The 20,901-nt window shown below is 33.6% G+C and overlaps 1 protein-coding gene across 17 annotated transcripts in view; it reads left to right on the top strand.

Annotated features, from left to right (window-relative positions):
* The window catches only part of LOC106618396 (nephrin), a 229,368-nt gene that overhangs the window by 138,402 nt on the left and 70,065 nt on the right, over positions 1 to 20,901 (top strand). For all 17 annotated transcript variants that reach the window (XR_004978112.2, XM_036370829.2, XM_036370831.2 and 14 more), the window contains 3 exons: positions 15,253 to 15,424; positions 16,803 to 16,951; positions 20,034 to 20,204. Coding sequence is in view for 16 of the 17 variants with exons in the window: in XM_036370829.2 (XP_036226722.1) it covers positions 15,253 to 15,424; positions 16,803 to 16,951; positions 20,034 to 20,204 (492 nt within the window). In the remaining variant the exon portion in view is untranslated. The remainder of the gene's footprint in view (positions 1 to 15,252; positions 15,425 to 16,802; positions 16,952 to 20,033; positions 20,205 to 20,901) is intronic.

Below are 20,901 nucleotides of genomic sequence, written 5' to 3'. Positions count from 1 at the left end.
TTCCAAATATTTTCTTATCTCTGCCATTTCCTACATTTTCATTTGTGGTTTGCTCTTTTCTATAATTGTATGTGTACTCGCGTATTTATTTTACTGTGTTTTCCCTTTTATCAGTTTTATGTGTTTTTTTAGTTGCAATTTCTGACCAATTGGTTAGCTGATTTGACTTTTATAATTCTATTTCCGCTTCCGGTTACTAAAGAAGCAAAATTTTCTAGAGGTCTCTTTAGCAAATATAGTTTGGTTTTTGCTCTTCTTGCTGTAGCAGTCTGCTCATTTGCACTTTCGGCTCCTTTGAAAAGCAATCCAATTCGCTAAGTTCTCTTATTACGAATGCTGGGCTTCAATAAATTCTACATGTCAGTTAAGCCCTGTTTAATTTCGCTAAAACGGCAAGATTTTTTGTGGAAAACTTAATAAAATTTGACGGATCGCATCGATTCTTTATAAACAGTATAAGCCTACTTTGTTATCCGACTTCTTTTCAAAAACTGCAAAGTATATGAGCTTGCTATAGAGGACACCCGTACCATAATTTGACTCCATTGTCCTTTTACGTTATAGCGCTGGATGTAACCTAACCCTATTCATATTTTACCATTTAGAGGTGATATTTGAACATTCTCGTAACAGTATTGAGTTGAAAGGTCTTGACAGGACTTAAAACCAAATCCGCTCCATTTCTGTAAGCCTAATTGCTGTTAAAACGATCATAATTAAAAATTTAAATCGAAAAAATCCATGAATCATGATATGCTTTTGCATTTAGTGTAAAGAGTTTTAGATGTATTTTGACCACTAAGATGGAAACCGGGTACTATTTGTTTGACGAGCAAACGGCTTCTGTAGAATTTACTCTTTGAATTATGTAAGCCCCAATAAAGACATATTTTATAACACGAAGTGATCACAAAAATTTCAATGATGAAAGTTATTCTAAAAATTAATTATAAATTAAATATTGCGCCACTGCGTGATAAACGTAACCTAGACATTTAGAAACAAACTGCGTTTCCACATTAGTGACTTTGTTTATGTGATATTTACTTTTGGTTATGCGAATATATCCGATTTTTCGCCAAATAATAGTTAGTTGCGGAGAAATATTGATTTTCTTCTTTGAGTCAAAAAAATCGGCGGCTAAAGCCCATAGGGAACTCCAAAAAGTTTACGGAGGTGTTGTCCCAAGTGAAAAAACGTGCCAAAAACCTTCGATGACGGTGAATTGGAGACGTTGCTCGATGAGAATCCGTGTGAAGCTCAAAAAGAACTTTCTTCAGCATTGTGAGTCAACCCCCAAACCCTTTCAAAACGACCACATGCAGTACTTCGAATAATTCATTTGTAACCATGTCCTTATAATTAAACTGAATTTAAAAAAAGGAGAGAACTTAGTAGCGCACCTAATATATAAATTAATATTTTCAACCACTGTATAGAACATTATTATTAATTTTAGATAAAAATATCATACTCCATACACATACCAAGAGCCTGACAACGTGTTCAAAGCCGAAAATATGCAACTCTTGTAACTAATCCCTTTTTAGGGAATTCAGCTTAGTTAGAATGTTTTACGAGAGCTTTCAAATAGCTTTTTCCAAACACAAAGCTCAAACTTTAGTAGTTCCTGTCAAACTAGGGTAATATATGGCTTACATTTTTATCCCATAGCATTAAAATAATAACATTTAGAGGGTATCGAATTAAGCAACAGTTAAGGAATTCACTATGAAATACATCCTAAAATATTCATTGATAACAATAGCAGCAGGGCGGCTGTCTCGGAATTTTAAATGTCGAACTGGCGTGTTTGTTGTGTACTCTTTTCTATTCCAACTGTCATTGTTCTTGTACTTTTTGTATTCAAGCTATCATTCACATCTTTTTAGAGTTCCCTTAAATAGTAACAACTTATTTAAGTTATTATACCTCAAACGTTATACCACAGAGCAGACAGAGAGCTAGAGTGGTTTCATCATCGTCAGAATTTAGTTTAACCACAAACAACTTTCCACAAAAAATAAAAATGACATCAGAGAGCTTTAATTTTAGTTACCGCAATTTGTTTGTAGCGAAAGTCTATATTTTGAGAAGTTACTTTAATATTTGTAATATCTGAACTTTAAATAATATTTTGTAATATTTATATTGCTTGGGTTATGTGTGTTTTGCTTCTTTGTAGATAATCACCAACGAGAAAAATATATGAAAGCTCTATCAATTTATTTAGTAAAATGTTGTAATAAAACATATCGAAACTATTTCAGCTAAACAAGTGTGATTTAGGATATAAAACTTGTGCATATATGTGTATGTCTAACTACTCGTATATGTGCACTTTGAAATGACAGTCAGTAATATCTTCAAGCTATATCTACAACCATAACTCTGTATGTTTAACCACATAAGAGAGTTGTTCACCATAAAACTGTCCATTCACTTAACCGTAATCATTCAGTTTAAGCAGACGTCGTCCATCGCTTGTCGGGCGTTGGCTGGGCGCAGTTGCAATTCTTATACCCGCTGTCCTTACTCGTTTGGAGCTTTAGAGGAAAACGTCTGGGTGTTCCAAATGTCCATTCATTCATTTATCTACTAGCATCGCTGGATATATAAACCATGCATATGTATGTATGCCTTTGAAGTGGTTGTCTCGACGTTGATTCTTAACTGCTGCTTACTTCAAGAACCATATTAGATTATCTTGTGGTTGGCTCTTTGTTGTTGCTAACTTCAAATATTACTTACATGCTGGTCTTCTGTTTCGTTTTCGACTTATTGAACAAATGTAATGCGTTGCGTCCTTGCATAGAATATTTTTCAATTTTTATAACCAACCATTCAACTTAGACATGATTGCTATTATTTTATTTAAGATTTTTATCTCTACTGAATTCGTGCTGTGACAACTGATGAATATGTGTGTATGTGTTTGTGTATTCCCACGTATTTGTGGCTGAATTATTGTTGTATGCTTCGTAAATTTAGAAAATGAAAATTATATTGTATAAATGCGCATGTGAAATATTAGCTCGTTCTTCCGGATCTAGTTGGGTATATATGTGTGTATAGTGCTTATATCGGGTGTCTGTTTCGAGGTATAGAACTTTAAGTTGGCATTACTGTTCAAGATGGCGACCGATTTAACAGCTTTCAAGTGATTTATTATCAGTTTGGTTTGCCAATTCATCATGAATAGACTCACGGCTGAACAACGCTTGCAAATAGTGTAATTTTATTTCGAAAATAATGGTTCTGTGCGGAATACGTAAAGCGGAATACGTTAAATTATGATGAAGCGCACTTTTGGTTCAATGGCTACGTCAACAAACAAAACTGCAGCATTTGAAGTGAAGCTAATCCTCAGTGTATGCCGAAACACGGTTATATCCAGATAAACTGACTGTTTGGTGCGCTTATGGGCTGGTGGAATCATTGGTTCGTACTTCTTCAAAAACGATGATGGACAGAACGTTACATCGGTATAGAGCCATGATTACTAACTTTTTCATTCCTGAATTGAACAAAAATTATTTCCAGGAGCTGTGGTTCCAAGAAGACGGCGCAACATGTCACACAGCTCGTGCCAGAATCGATTTATTGAAAAACACGTTTGGTGACCGCCTAATTTTACGTTTTGGACCTGTGAATTGGCCTCCAAGATCTTGTGATTTAACACCGCTAGACTACTTTCTGTGGGGTTATGTAAAGTCATTGGTCTATGTGCATAAGCCACAAACGCTTAACCATTTGGAAGACAACATTTGCCGTGTTATTGCCGATATACGTCCACAATTGTTGGAAAAAGTCATCGAAACTTGGACTCCAGATTGAACTACCGAGCCGGCCGTGGCGGTCACATGCCAGAAATCATTAATATTTAATGCCACAAGATTATCTTTCGGATAAATAAAATTCATGTCAATCGAATAATCCATCGTTGCTCTATTGCAATTCAAAGTTCTATAGTTCTAAAAAAACACCCGTTACACATTATTGCTTTTCGATTGGATAACCTGAGTTTTGATCGAAAAATATTTTCTATTGACTACAATGGTAGCATTTCAAAAATACTAGACGATTACAAACGTACAAGGTGCGTTCCAAAGTAAACAGTAAAAAAGTAACAAAGTAAACTCTAGTGGCGCCATCTACTTGTATATGTCGACTAGTGCGTTAGAATTTGCTATCCTTTATCGACTTCCAGTAAAAATTTCGTGACATTTCATCTATTGGAAGTGAAGTTATTGAGTTTTAAGTGTCAGTATGTTTTTGTCATCGGTGCGAAAATGAGCTTCGAACAAAGAGCCAACATTAATTTTTGTTTTAAAATTGGTAAAACTTTTACCGAAACGTTTCAATTGATGAAAAGAGTTTATGGCGATGATTGCCTATCCCGTAGCAGAGTGCACGAGTGGTTTCAACGTTTTTGAAGTGGTCGTGAGGACATAAATGACGATGAGCCGAAACCCAAAAAATCGCGCCTGGAGAAGTCAAAAGTGAAGACAATGCTGATTTGTTTTAATGATTCCAAGGGTATTGTCCACAAAGAATTTGTTCCATCCGGCCAAAACGTTAATTCGGTATTCTACCTTGGAGTTTTGGCATTCGTATTCGACGTGTTCGGCCCGAATATCGCGAAGGTGGAAGTTGGCGTTTGTTGCAAGATAATGCAATCACATTTTAACACTCAACCACTCCCCGTATTCACCTGATATGGCACCGTGCGACTTCTACCTTTTCGGAAAAATGCATTTGCCGATGAAAGGAAAGCGTTATGCAGACGAGGAGGCCATTCAAAAGGCTTGCCCGGCATACTGGCGGCCATACCGGGCAATGAGCTAAAACACTCGTTCGACATGCTTTTGGACCGTGCAAAAAGCTGTATTAAAGCAGAAGGAGACTATTTTGAATAAAAATAATTGATTTTGCCGATAAAACCATCTGTTCTGTCTTTTTTTTTAATTCTTGTTTACTTTGGAACGCTCCTTGTATTTACATAAAATACACACATAGGTGCATAAAAAGATGGATAAATATGCATGTTGACAATCCAGATGTCCTGATTTACTATTTGAATACAAATAAAAACAAGAAAAAACGTAAGCTTCGGTTACCTCGAACTATAATGCCTTTAGAAGAAGAACTTGATTTTGATCGGTCAGTTTGAATGGCAGCTATATGCTATAGTGGTCCGATATCGAGGATTCTCCGACCTTTCCCTCTGGGTGTTACAAACTTCGTGGAGAACTTAATATACCCTCAGCATGGTATAATAACCAGCCAATAATCATCATCTAAAGTATTGAGCACAATAATATTTAAAATATTATTAAAGTGAAGTTTGTATATCGATTCATATTATAAAGCATTTTAAACCGAAATAAAAAGTTTAACTGGCATTGAAAATAGAATTTGCAAAAATTGCAAGAGTGCGGGTGTTTAGCTACTTGGACCGAGCTGAAGGTTATTATAAATGGGAATATTAGTGTGGATGTATGGTATATAAGTAATGTAGATTGATATTCAAGACTATTTACAGACTTTAATGACAAAGCGTGTTTAGTAATGAACTTCATTAAGAATATTGATTTAGAAGCCATCTTGAATTTCAATATTACGTTTATGTATGGTATGTAGTAAACAGGTTAAATTGAAATGTTTTCAGCTGAAAATTAATGCTTTTAGGGGATGATATAGCTGTGAATATGTGAAAGTGAAGAGAATAAATGTCGCAGTTTACTTTTCTTGAAAATAAGGCTGTTAAACTTAAAAATGTTTTAATCAAGATCCTTTCGAAATCCGAAAATGATTTCAAGAATGTAAGAAATATTGGTAAAATCTTCGAAATCACCTCTCCGTAATAATTTTTAACAGTAGACTCTCAATTAATATTTGAAATTTCTAGGCTTATTTTAAGAATAAACGCACTTGGCACATATCACATAAACTGGTTCACTTACTGCAAAGAAATTTGTAGGTTAAGGTAGCGATCATACTTTTTTGACAAATTCATGTACTATAGTAACCCACAATTTACACGTTTTTTACACTTGGCAAAGGTGTAGCCAGATCCGTAGCATAACTGTCAGAGGATTTCTACTGCAAAATACTCTATTACTCTCTAGCTTTAGCTTATTCTTATTTTCAACTGATACTACTTGTACAATAAGTTACGAACAATTTAAAATGTAAGTCTAATATGACTATGAATCAAAGTTTATAGAAGAGAATACCCGGCCACTCTAATGTCAAAAAAATGAGAGTGCCCTGGTGAAGTAATTTTGGACCGAGATCTGGTTGGCCAATTCTAAGGAAATAAATATTTTAGCGATAGAAAGTAGTTGCCTCATGTAGCGTTTCGCTATTAATGAATCACTCATATTGACAAACTATTTAATCATTTTTTATCTTAATATATAAAATTACATGAGCACTACATTACATTAAATTTAAATTTATAGATTCAAAAGAAAAACGATGTATATTTGCACGTAAAAGCATATATATATGAAAAATGCGGCAAATTTTTGACTACAATTTTCTATTTCCTACATCGGACATACAATCCGAATTGGCATATACATAGTAAAGGTGATATGATCTAATCAGCCTATTACAGATCCTCTAAAGCCTGATCTACAGATCCTGGGAGGCCATTGGCTAGATTTATGTATTTTTCAAATACTAGTACAATCCTGGATTGGTAGTACCAAATCTTTTAAACTTTTTTATCTTCTGGATTTACTTAGTATTTAACTGAGCAATACGGCATTTGCATCTCGATAAAAAATAAACAAATAACAATAATTCTGCAGTTCTGTGCGGGGATAAAAAATGTCACGCCATATCACGCTCATCTCCATCCATCTCAATAAGTGGTAGATTTTTCTGGTTTGCTTTAGCGAAAAGTAAATAAACTTGACTTGACGTGCTAGTCGCAAAAATACAGTGGCAAGCGGATTTGGACATCTTATGCAAATTGATTGGGATTAGCTGTTTCAGGAGTCAAAGTCGTGAGCAATATATTCTAAATGTAATTTAATGTACTTAGAAGTATTTGGTTAAGCTATGGTGATATCCGCAATTCTGAAATTCTCTTTTTACTATGAGTGGCTTATTGGTTGGAGTATTATCAGTGAGTTACGCAGCAACAACACTGTGGTGTAACATTCAGTCACTAACCGATTACCTCTCCCACTGGCGTCAACCGTAATGCGGACTTTAGGAAATCGGTTCACTCATTAACATTGAAACTGAGCTTGATGAGCATGATAAAAAAAAAGCAAAGAGCAGAATAAATTAGACGGCGAACGGAAGAAGTCGTGCAAACAATTAATTAGTAATATCATTAACTTCAACTGGCGCCCAACGTGGGGCACATCGAACAACGACAATTTCCATAGTGAAAGCATAATCGGTGGAGCTCCAGTATCCTAACCCATAACTTCGTGGAATCCTATAGTTGAATTCTGCAACCCTTCCTCACATCGAATAAAAGGAAAATTCCAGCAACAATCAAGTCAACACTGTACGTGTGTCTGGCGAATTGACAAAGTATTTTAAAACTAAGTAAAACGAACGAGGATATTTATTTAACATTCAATTAAGAATTTTTGTAAGTTGGTCCTTAAAATTTGTAAAAGTGAAAAAAAACTTTGTTATACAGAATTTATTTATCAATTAATATTTTTACCGTGGAAATTTAACACGCGAGAATTTTTCTGGAACACGTGTTCATAAGATTATTGTGGCAAATATCGCGTAACCTAAAACTAATTTCAAACCTCTTTTTTAATCAAATTTTTGCATTTCTTTATCCTTTATCCTGATTAAAATTCAGCAATTAAAAACAAAAAATTTTCTGAAAATTTTGTAACCTGAAAAAGGTCTGGAGAATTTTTCTTTGGTGGCTCCCATGTGCTCATAAGTATCTCAATTAAAATATTACGTAACGTAAAACATTTAGAAATTTCATATATTCCTTTTTTTGTGTGCGCCTGACATAAGGGGTACCAAAATTAACATTTTAGTATTTTTCAAAAAAGGAGTTTTTGAATAAATTACCGCATTTAACTCAGACATTTTTTATAACTAAGTTCACATGTGCTTGTTAGTAGTGAAAGTGTATGTATATGCTTGTACTAAATTTAGATTTTTGTTTGAAAAGCATTCTGTTAGATATTTCGTACTTATACTGTACTTTTCCGTCCGCTGCAAGTAAAATGATTGTTACTAGGGAACAGGTATTAGAGATAGTTAGAACAACCAACGAACGAACAACGCAAGAATTGGTTAACAGAATTGAAGCAATTACGTTAGCTCTTGAACGTTTGCAGCCCCCAAATGTAGAACCTTATTTGCCAGTTTCGATTAACCCTGCGATCGCACCAGGTAACTCTAGTTTGGATTTGATTAAGTCCTTACCTGAATTTAGTGGTGAAGCTTCCTCTTAACCAGCATGGCGCTCTGCAGCCAATTTTGCCATTAGTTATTATAATGAGAGTTCAGAAAAATATTATGTGGCAATAGGCATTCTTAGGAATAAAATAACAGGTACCGCCAATTTGACACTCTCCTCCTTTAACACTGTGCTAAATTTCAAAGCAATAATTGCTAGACTCGACCAAACATACGCAGATAAACGTCCAATTTATGTCTTAGAAAATGAGATGAGTATTCTAAGGCAGGGTGACCTTTCCATCACGGATTATTACGATACGGTCGATAAACATTTAACACTCATAATTAATAAACAAATTATGACTCATGGGGAAAATAACGATATAATTGAAGCTCTTAACGAACGAGCAAGAGAAAATGCACTTCGCATTTTTATCTCTGGTCACCGTCGCCCTCTCTGCAATATCCTTTTTTCGTCACGACCAAAAGACCTTCCTACAGCGTTAGCTGTCACACAAGAGTTGGAAACAAATAACAAACGGTATAATTTCGCACATACATTTGCCATGGGAAACTCAACAACAGCAGAAGATAGCTTTCAAACGTCTTCGCGAACCATCTGGATCCTTCCAGAGACCTCAGTTTAAAACAACGAGTTAATCATATGCCCGAAGCGATGGCTACAGTGTATGACGAGTCCAGTTACGAGGGGCATAACGATCATTTTAACCTTTCGTACGCTAATAATGGGCACAATGATGAGCTCGAATATGACGGTAGTAATTGGAACGACGAGATCATTTTTTTAGATTGAATTCGCTCCTACCATTCATAACAAAAACCACAACAAATGGTCAGGAGCTGCGAATACTAATTGATACCGGAACTTCTAAAAATTACATTAAAGACCTTCCTTTCCTACAGGGAATTCAATTAATGGAAAAAAATTTAAACTCATTCGATGGTATAATCGGGTATGACTTCCTTAAACGCATTGAAGCCAGAATCGACATAGAATCAGGATATCTATATCATCGAAATGGTAAAATGCAACTTCAGCATCTGTATTGTAATCAAGTTAATTTGATAACAATTGCAGAAGAATCTGTTTCCGTAAATATTCGTACCCGATTCCGACAAATGATAAATAATAACATAAATGCGTTCGCGAATCCGAACCGAGCTTTACCTTAAAACACAAAAGTGGAAGGTACTATTCGCACTCTCACAGAGGAACCCATTTATAGTAAAAGCTATCCCTACCCAATGTCAGCTTCTGAATTTATTAACAATGAAATCAGTGCCCTCCTAAAGGATGGAATAATTCGCAAGTCCTGCTCTCCATACAACTCACCCATTCATGTCGTGACAAAGAAAGGTACCGACGAAAATGGAAAGCAGAAGTTGCGAATGGTAATTGATTTTAGAAAACTCAACGAGAAAACAATCCCTGATCGCTACCCTATACCTGACACTACTGTCATACTAGCGAACTTAGGCAAGTAACGCTACTTCACTACCCTATACTTGAAATCGGGCTTTCATCAAATTAACATGCGCGAAAGAGATAGGCAAAATACAGCATTCAATGTAAATAATGGCAAATACGAATTTTGTCGCTTGCCATTCGGCTTAAGGAATGCGCCAAGTATCTTTCAACGCGCAATAGATGATGTTCTGCGTGAAAATATTGGTAAAACATGTCATGTTTATATCGATGACATCATTATTTTTTCTCCCGATGCGGAATCACATTTAGTTCATGTCAATACCATTTTAAAAAAACTAGAAGCGTCAGGAATGAGGGTGTCGTCTGCAAAATCACAGTTTTTCAAAACGGAACTCGAGTTTCTGGGATTCTTAGTCTCGCAAAATGGGATAAAGACTTGTCCTAGTAAGATTAGGGATATTATTAATTACAAAACACCAGAGACGTTACGCGGTTTGCGCTCTTTCCTCGGCCTTGCAGGCTACTATCGTAGATTCGTCAAGGATTATGCCGCCATTGTTAAGCCTTTAACAAAATATTTACGAGGGGAAAATGGTCACGTCGGAACAAATACATCAAAAAAAATAAAAATCACTCTGGATCCCGAAGCTTTGTCTGCATTTGTTAAAATCAAGAAAATCCTTTAATCGGAAGAAGTCCTCTTACAATATCCTGACTATAATCAACCATTTGAATTAACGACCGACGCTTCGTCTAACGCTTTGGGTGCAGTGTTATCCCAACTTAATCGGCCCATAACAATGATTTCGCGTACTCTTTCCGTAACTGAACAAAATTTTGCTACAAATGAACGCGAAATGCTAGCTATAGTTTGGGCTTTAAAAACTCTCCGTCACTATCTATATGGTATTAAAAACATACAAATTTTTACCGACCATCAACCAAAAAATAATCCAAATACTAAAATGAAGAGATGGCGTGCCTTTGTTGAGGAGTTTTCACCAACCTTCCATTATAAGCCAGGAAGGAAAAACATAGTGGCTGATGCCCTTTCTAGGCAATTCATTAATAATCTTAGTGAATTGAGTGAAACAATACATAGCGAACAATCTCTCAGTTACGTAATTAAAACAATAAAGTCCCCAGTAAATCAATTCAAAACCCAGCTGATTTTGTCAAAAGGTGCAACTGTAAACAAACGTACAAAAATTCTTTTTCAAAAATTTTTCCGCCACACAATTAGTTTCGACACTATAGAAAACTTGTTATTATGTTTAAAAGATGTGATAAACCTAAATACGACTAACGCAATACATTGTGACCTCAACATTAGCAAAAATTCAAAATCCTTTAGTATCGTCTTATCCTGGAGTTAAATTTTTACATACGGAACTACTGGTAATAGATTTAACAAACAAAAACGATCAACTAGAAACGGTTGCCACTGAGCATAACCGCGCTCATTGTTGCTTGCAAGAGAATTTCAAGCAAATTTCAAGCGAGTATTACTTTCCCCACATTAAAAAGCTTTTAAAATATATAATTGTTAATTGTAAAATATGCTTGGAGAACAAGTACCAGCGTAAACCAATCAATTTAGCATTAGGAAAAACACAAATTCCCAATTATCCTGGAGAAATTTTGCATCTCGATATTTTTATAACAGGTAAACAACAATTTCTAACATGCATCGATAAGTTTTCAAAATATTGCATTGTCCCGATCTTCATTAGATATTAAGGATGCACTACTCGAAATGCTGTTAATATTCCAAAATACAAAGGTAATAGTTTCAGACAATGAAAAAGCTTTCCAATCCAATTTAATAAAAACCATCTTAAGAGATAATTTTTCAATTACGCAATTTTTTGTCCCAACACTGCATAGTCAAACCAACGGGCAAATCGAAAGGTTTCACTTAACTCTTATGGAGATAGCCCGTTGCATTAAAGAACAGCAACAGCTGAACGAAACTGTAGATCTCCTTCTTTTCGCGACACATAAATACAACCATTCCATACACTCTACAACAAATGCCAGGCCCATTGATATTTTTTATAACTGTTCACCTGAAAAACTATCCGAAGTCCGCGAAAGATTGGTTAAAACACAGGAAAAGACCTTAGAGCGGTATAATCAAAATAAAGGAATGAAAACTTATGAGCCTGGAGAAAAGGTTTTCTTGAAAAGAAACAAAAGATTGGAAAATAAATTTAGTAGAATTTTTATTGAAAAAACGATCGAAGGAGATTTAGGTACTACGGTTTTAATAGACGGAAAAAAAGTCCATAAAAGTAATCTCAGATGAGTATTTCAATTTTCCTTATATGTCTAACAGTAACATAAATTAACACACATGCAAATAAAGTCACAAGAACAATTAATAAATTTTTTTTCCTTTTCATCAATTTCAAATATTTACAACAACAACAATAAATAAAATCTGTAATAAATTAAGATAACTCTTTATCCTAAGTTTTTCGAGTTACATAAAAAAGAAACAAAAACCAAAATGTATTATTGTATGTTAAGTATTCAAACTGTAAAGCAATCTAAAATGTCATTGACACAAATTATAAATTATTTTTTATTACATTCGAAAATTTACACATATAAACCTTAAGTAGAAATTGTAATAAATTAACGTTTGTACTAAGCCATTCGAATTACACATAGATTTAAAATTAATTATTATATTGTTAAGATATTTAAATTGTAAAACCATGTAAATTATGCTCAATCATGCTAAACAAGCCGACAAAGTTGCAAACAAATCAAAATCAAAAGTTGCCGAACTTAAAAGTAAATAGACTTCCGCAACAGGGACGTTCCGGACTTAACAAGGAGGGTAGTTATGGTGATATGCGAAATTCTGAAATTCTCTTTTTACTATGAGTGGCTTATTGGTTGGAGTATTATCAGTGAGTTACGCAGCAACAACACTGTGGTGTAACATTGAGTCACTAACCGATTACCTCTCCCACTGGCGTCAACCGTAATGCGGACTTAAGGAAATCGGTTCACTCATTAACATTGAAACTGAGCTTGATGAGCATGATATAAAAAAAGCAAAGAGCAGAATAAATTAGACGGCGAACGGAAGAAGTCGTGCAAACAATTAATTAGTAATATCATTAACTTTAACTTATACTAGTGCTGCAAGTAAGTATGAATATATAAAATATTTATGTGTTATAGCAGTCAGTAATCTGATGTGCAAATTTTTAAAACAACTTATTCTTTCAATGTGTTTGGTGCATCAACTTGCACCAGCATAGTTGTTACTAGGCAACCAATGGTTGTATAATGCGTGACAACCGGTTAATTATGATTGGCATAGGCATAGGATATAGTAGTTAGTCGACATTTTTGATGTATTATGTAGTTTTATTATTCCTGGTTATATACCTATAATATACAGAAATGACTAAATCAAGAAAATTAGCTTAAACAGTCCTTCTCCGAAATATAAGCCCATGTTTGCTTTCTCTATTTTTTACTACAGTTACATCAGTAGCCATACGCAATATAAGATCATATATTAGATGTAGCAAAAAGAAATTCATTATTTTTGCATGAAATTGAGTGCTTAAATTATTACTTACCGTATCCAGCTTTATTCAAATGGTTTCAAACGGTTTTTTGTGCAATGCTTAGGTCCTGCACAATTGTAATCGGTGTTTGGACTCGCCGATTTCCATTATTTTATCGATTTTTTCGAAAATTGGTCTTCCAGAGAGTTGTGTATTTTTGACATGGAAATTACCGGAACGGATACGACGAAACCAAAATTGTGTACAATTGGCTGTTACAGTATCAGGACCATAAACTCTATTCACATTTTCAGCCACCCTGCTTACGTTTTCGCCATTATTGGAAAAATAATTTCTTTTTACTACACAAATATTTGGGCTAGCAAATACAATTATATAGCAGCCGTCTTACATAATAGGTGTAAAAACCTTGCTGCTCACATAAGATAGGAAAGGACGCACCGAATAATTAAAGGATTTCTTTAATTGCGATGATGCTATATCAAAAATATATTTTTGCTTAAACTAGATCTTTCATCAGAATACAAGTAGTTCGGAATACAAAAGCATTAGCAAATATTTTTTTATTAGAAAACTTAAAGTTTTTACCTAAGTCTTTTGAGATGTGGTGTTGGGCATAAGAGCTGTTTTTTTTAAATTATTATGGGAAAAACTTAATTCGAAATTGAAATCGAATTATGCGAAATACCTTAGCTGTAATTAAGGGTTTTATTAACTTGATCAGAAATAATCCGAATTGAAATAATATTACAAAACTGGCCAAATATTATTAGTGCTTGAGTTGCAACATAACAACATAAAAATTTTCTTTGTAGAAATAGATACTTCATAACTCATAGCCCATTGTGTGCGTATGTATGTACATTGGCCTGAACTGCTCTCTTGAATTTATGACTAACGGCATTTTACGCAATCACTTCATTCAACGAGACACATTGATACAAAAGGCGCAGGAAACGGAAATAATACACAAACGAATCAAAATAAAATAATATTAGCAGAAGCTGATGCTGGCAACAATAACAAGAAGCAAATTTACAAACTTCTGGTGCTCTTTGGCAACATTTCTGCGTCCTTCGTATGTCACATATCTCTTCATCAATGTCGGTACGCGCTTTATCTGAGCATTTGAGTTGTAAGAATTTCATGCATGCATATATTCAAAAATAAATTATTCGCAGCTTATCTGTGTCATGCGGGAGACGCAGCCTTCGATAACCACAACTTAAATGAAAGGAAAAAGAATGAAAACCAGAAAAATATGTAAAATTTTGCTCCTTTTAAATTGGGGACAAAAGAACTGTATTTTCTGCGTGACCGTAGTCAGTTAAGCGTGACAAGGATATGTTTGATTTCCCACATATTTTCTTTTTTTTATCATCTCTATTTGATTGTCTGACTGTGTCCACATAAGGTCCCTTAACTTTTAGTTTTTCGCTTAGATTTATTTATTTATTTTTCATATTTGAGTAAGCGGCATTTTCTTCATTCGTGTGTTAAGGGTTTGAGCACACATATTTATTTTTAAATTCGAATCTCAAAATAACTTCACCAAGTGATTAAGCACATTAGTAAATGCCCAGAGGTAAAGATTGGTTGTTTTATTTCCAAAAAAGTTGAATAAAAGGGTAAATAATGAATACAAATCAGCTCATATTCAAGCGATTTGAATCGAGATTTCTTTAATAACACAATAAAAAATACGAGTACAGCTTTGTATTTTTTAGTTCGGAGCAATATTAAATTATGACAATTGATTTTAACCCCTATTCAGTTGCACTTCAAATGTTGAGCACTACCAATTATAATAATATCTACAAAATTTCACTCCATTTCTTGCAGATGAAACACTGAGCGAACACGAAGGTAAATCGGTGGTGATACCCTGTCCGGTCAACAAAGCCAAATGCGGTGATCTGCACTCGATAAATTGGTTTAAGGGCGACGATCGCATTGCGGCGATGCTATTGGGGGACAGCAATGTGACGAGTGTATCAGACGAGTATGCGAACAGGTAATGTGAAATTAGTATCAAAATAATATATGTAATACATATAATATTTAAAAGCAACTAACAAAAAGATTTAAGTGGTTTTTGGTTTTACTCGGTTAATCATCATTTAAGGTGAGAAAATCTATTTACAAGTGTTCATGGCACTAATATCTCTTAGCCATTCTGAAAAGGTATAAAGTTGGTATTCTGAAAAGGTATAAAGTATAATCAGTGCCCAAAAATAAGAAAAGCTCTTTATAAAAACTTTAAGAAGTTATCATTATAGGTTTTAACTCTACAAATACAAATATTATTACTGCTGTGAAAAAATCTTGTGAAATTCTAGAAGCCGTAAAACGGAGCAGATGATCATATAATATAATACGTATCCTTAAACTTTAAAAACATCTTTTTAATTTTTGCTTAATATGAGTTATAAATAGGATGCATCATCTATTTTTTATTGAATAATTTTTCGATCGATTCGAACGAAATCCATACATTTGATACAGACGTTTGCCTCACTAGTTTTTCAATCGTTTGCTGTACAATTAACAATACAACAAGAGCCTACTGTAGTCACATCTGAATGTCTTGGTGGTCAGTTAGGCTCAGTGTAAGCCATCCAAGCAACCTGAAAACAAACTTAAATCATCATGACACAAAGTGACAATACTTTCTCTCTTATTAAGAGACTTTCAGCGAACTGCATTCGCATTCTTTATTACGCCTATTTGTCTTCTATAATTACCACAAAACAATAAAAAACGTTAACTTCGGTTGCACCGAAGCTATAATACTAAAAAATTCCTTACAAGAACTTGATTTTGATCGGTCAGTTTGTATGGCAGCTGTATGATATTGTGACTCGATATGAAAAAGGAAAGTGGTTGCACCATTTTCTTAGCCAATAATACATGCCAAATTTCTTGAAGGAAGATTTTATTTTCTTATTTAATAATAATAAGTAGAAATATTTTGCAGTTTTGTAATATTTTCCTTTTTTGCAAAAGTTTGATGCGCATATAATTATTTGTATAAGGTATCACTTCAAACAAAAATACTTTCCAGACAAATGAGCAGCTCCGTGGGGAGAAAAGGACATGTGCAAAATTGCAGATCGATATCTCAAAAACTCAGGGACTTCGATTCAGCTGATCACGGTTTATGGTGTCATGGTACATTTCTTTCTGGGTGACCTCGTGGCAAACTTAATGTATTAAAAAGAGGCATACTTTGGGCGAATTACTCTTGCACTGCAAAATCTTATAGAATAAAATGTGTTCCTCTTTGACTTCTTTTAGGCAACTTATAATATTTGAATGACTTTATTTGTCTTGGACTGAAATCTATATAAACATTTTCATGACATTAAAAATATTTACTTTTCTTTTTGTAGAGTCACAGTCGAGCAAAATCCATTTAGATTAGTAATAAAGGACCTAAAAATAGCTGATGAGGATATCTATCTTTGTGATACAACATTTCTTATACCAATCGAAACGTGTGATAATTTCAACGGTTATCGTGTCGAGTTGAATGTCTTAGGTAAGTTAAATAATTTCCACTCTTCCAAACTTTTTTCGTCATTTGTATTGTTCATAATATTATATTTAACTACCTATATTGTATAAATTTATTTCATGAAAAATCTTAGTTTTTTGCACTGATTGCATTTCGCATGTCCAAAAATTTTGTTTCTTTTTAATTAAGTTGCGAAATTTGATGATTCTCTCATGCAACATACTTGTACTTTATGCTTTATTTAATATATTTTAACTTGTTATATATTATTTTTTGTCATTTTTTCTCTTATCTGTTTTTATTTGCATATATATTAATAAAGCAATGATATTGCCACGTCCATTAAAAATATTAAACATTTGTAAAATATTTGTAATTTTTCTCGCATGTATTTTGCACTTTGCATGGCAACTGCTGTATGAGTTATTGATTTTTGCATAGAGTTGTAATTAGATGTAGGATTACCGTTCTTTGTTATACCCTACTTAAACTAACACACATGCGATATGAAAAAATGCTCGGTTTTTCATATTTTTATAGTAATTTGCACATTAACGAAGTAAACCCTTCTAAAACAAAGATTAATATTGTTTAATGAATTAAACTAAATGTCATATGTTTTGATAAATGTAACCCTGAAACATAGGTATAAGATATAGTTGCTATAAACTTTACAGTGTAGCGAATCGAACAAACTGTGCAAACGGACCTACAGCGTTTGCGTTGCAACCATGCGTTAGCATATCCTCCGACGAATGCGCAAATGGTTTCGTTTCTCACTTTAATGAAGATATGCCTTCTTTTGCGACAAAAAATTTTAGTACCTTACGATTTATAATATAAAAACGTTTATAATTTAATTCATGTTTTATCATTCATGTTTGAATTATATATGACTATAATTTGTCATTCGATTAATGGCTCGTCAATGGGACAATTGGCATAAAGTCTGTAAAAAAAGTTTGGTAACATTAAAGAAAGCAGTTTAATCATATAAATGAGGTATCCGTGTATTCTCTTGCATCGTTGTACCATACTTTCTTGTTGTAAAATTTTTGACAATAGAGCAGGCATCAAAATAAAGAGAACAGAGAAATGGCGCGTATACAAGACTGAATAACAGATTCATCAACGCTTTTCGTAAAAGCTCGTAAGACTGATTATTTCAGCGAGAGAGATGCCACGCTATATTAAATTCAGTCAGTGCTTCTGTTGAACGATCTCAATTTAATATACTCAATTAGCAAAAAGGGACTTGTGCCAATCTACCTTAAAAATAGTCCAATCAACAAAGTATTTCCCTTGATTTTAATTAATGGTACAGTTTACTGTTATTTCGCCTATCAGAGGCAAATTTTTTACGTTTTGAATCCCATTGCCGAAAAAACTGTAAACTTTTGCAATGAACATTTAAAAAACCCGCCTTTTTTGTGCAATTATTATACACACTCCATCATTTGTCTTAACTCCAAAAAAAAACTTCGGTGTTTGTCAATAGAACCTCACAAAAACATAAATTAATGAAAAATGCTCAACGCGAGTGCTCATTTTGGCTCAAGAGGCAACCCAATAATTCGTTCATTTATTTTATTCTGCGCGCAGTTATTACCTACTAACGCAATTAAAATGGTTTTATGCTTTGTTATATTCTCCAATAATGTGCGTAACACAAAAACTTATCAAATTTGATTGTGATCACTGCGTTACATACATTTTTAATATTTTAGCACAATCTTCATGGCTCAATAAAACTAGTGAATGCTCTTTCATTGCCGATTTTTTGTTACTATACATACATCCTTCACTAACTCTCTGTCCGCTTTTCATGCGCCTTAAATTTATTAATCATAAAACTTTGAAAGCAATTTTATTTTTTAAATAATATTTTTTTGTATTTCATAATTCATTAAACAAAAACAAAATATCATGCGATTTTTTTAACTGATTGTACTTTTGATAAACCCCATTCCCACCGCTCTCTTCTACTACTACTCGTACTCGTTCTACTACTACTACTACAAAAACCAAATCAAAACCGCTCGTCAACATCATCATCATGGATTTGTATATGCAAAATGCAAATGTAATGTTTTATATATACGCAAAATAAATTATATATACATATATGCCTGTATCATACTAAATAATCAAAAACAAAAAAATAATACAACAAATAAAAAAACATGCGCCATTAACACCCGCCCAACCAAATTAAATCGAATCAAATCAATGAATGTCAAATTGAAATGTGTGCACACAACATAACCTTAAAATCGTTTACTTTGTGATTTTCCTTTACATTTGATAATGTTACTGCTAAAAACTCACACGAAAAATTAAATCAATATGCAAATTAACCGTTTTTTCAAAAACAAATACGTAGAAAATATTGGTAAATTACTAAACAAAAATAATTTTGATAAAATTCACAATTTTTTATATAGTTCAAATGGAATAACTAGTTTATTGTTTATTGTTTAGTTGTTTTTGTTTCGTTCCATTTTAATTTCATTTGGCACTTGCAGTTTCGTTTTATGCTTCCGATTTTGACTTTTAAATTTGATTTGAGAGAGAATTATAAATATTATTTAAAATTATTCAAGTTTTAGTACAAAAGCTATTTTGTTTAAAATATTTATTAATTTAAAAAATGTATGTCATTTAAAAAGCTATTTTGCTTTAAAAAACAATGTTATTCATTTCTTATATTTTATAAATCAAATTCCGTAAGATTTACTCAATCATTAATTTTGCCTCTACAAACTCACGAATTTTTCTTTAATGTATCAACACAATAAATGAACTACTACTACAACAACAACTACCGCAAATATCAAACCTTAAAACACTTGCTGTATTGTCAACGCAACGACAAACACAACACCACTACATTCATATGAATGTATCTGTCTTACTCCAACTTACAACACACACACAACCTGATAACCGTTAAACTTTGTATTTGTAACATCTACACAACACCCAAACGACGAATGCATCACCTACACACACATCCACACACACGCATCCATATGAACACCCAACACCGTGGCGATTGGCGTAATTTGTGTATACGACTATTTGGTTGTTGTTGTTGACTGAGCAGTGCCACCAACGGAGGTTGTAATTCTGGATGAAAAAGGTGATTGCATCGAGAATGGTTCCATCATTGGACCCATGCAGGAACGTCAAACATTGAAAGTGTCATGTGTCGTACAGAATACACGACCGCAACCACAGGTCGGCTGGTGGCGAGGAAATAAGCGACTATTGACGCGTAAGTACTTTAACATTTTTACACTACTTTATTTTTATAAACGCTAACAATTAACAATATACTGAGAATACATAAAGTTGGTTCTAATGTTCAGGGACTTAAGCAAATATGTAAATAGAAGGGCTTCGTATAACATAATTTCTAATTCTTGTAGAAAACTGTAGGTATTTTATGTTAACTAATGTATGTTAGTTATGTAGTCGGAAGTGAAATTTCTTCTTTTACAACCGCAACCAAAGTTAACGTTTTTTTTGTTTTTTGTTTTTATTGCTTTTAGTTTCAGTTGCAAAATCTCACTTTTTTAAGATTTTCAAACCGCGGGTGCCCTACCGTAATGTGATTCGTTGTGCCAAATTTGAGCTCAGTTTCTTAATTTACGGTTTAGTTATGGCACTTCATACGTTTTCGATGAAGGGCGTTTTGTGGGCGTCCTTACAATTTTCGAAGGAACATGTATACCAAGTTTTACCAAGATATCTTAATTTTTACTCAAGCTATCGCTTGCACAGACGGACCGACGGACAGACAGACAGACAGTCTATAGATGATCCTATATCTAACGTGATTATTATTAGGTGATACAAACAACTGTTAGGCGAACAAAACTATTATACTACTCAAAGAGTATAAAAATTTAAAACGCAGCTCTATTTGAGTTGATTATAAATCAGACACGATGCACATTCAAATTTATATT

This window comes from Bactrocera oleae, chromosome 6, assembly GCF_042242935.1.
Source record: "Bactrocera oleae isolate idBacOlea1 chromosome 6, idBacOlea1, whole genome shotgun sequence".
NCBI lineage: Eukaryota > Metazoa > Arthropoda > Insecta > Diptera > Tephritidae > Bactrocera > Bactrocera oleae.
This window is presented reverse-complemented; position numbering and strand designations above follow the sequence as displayed.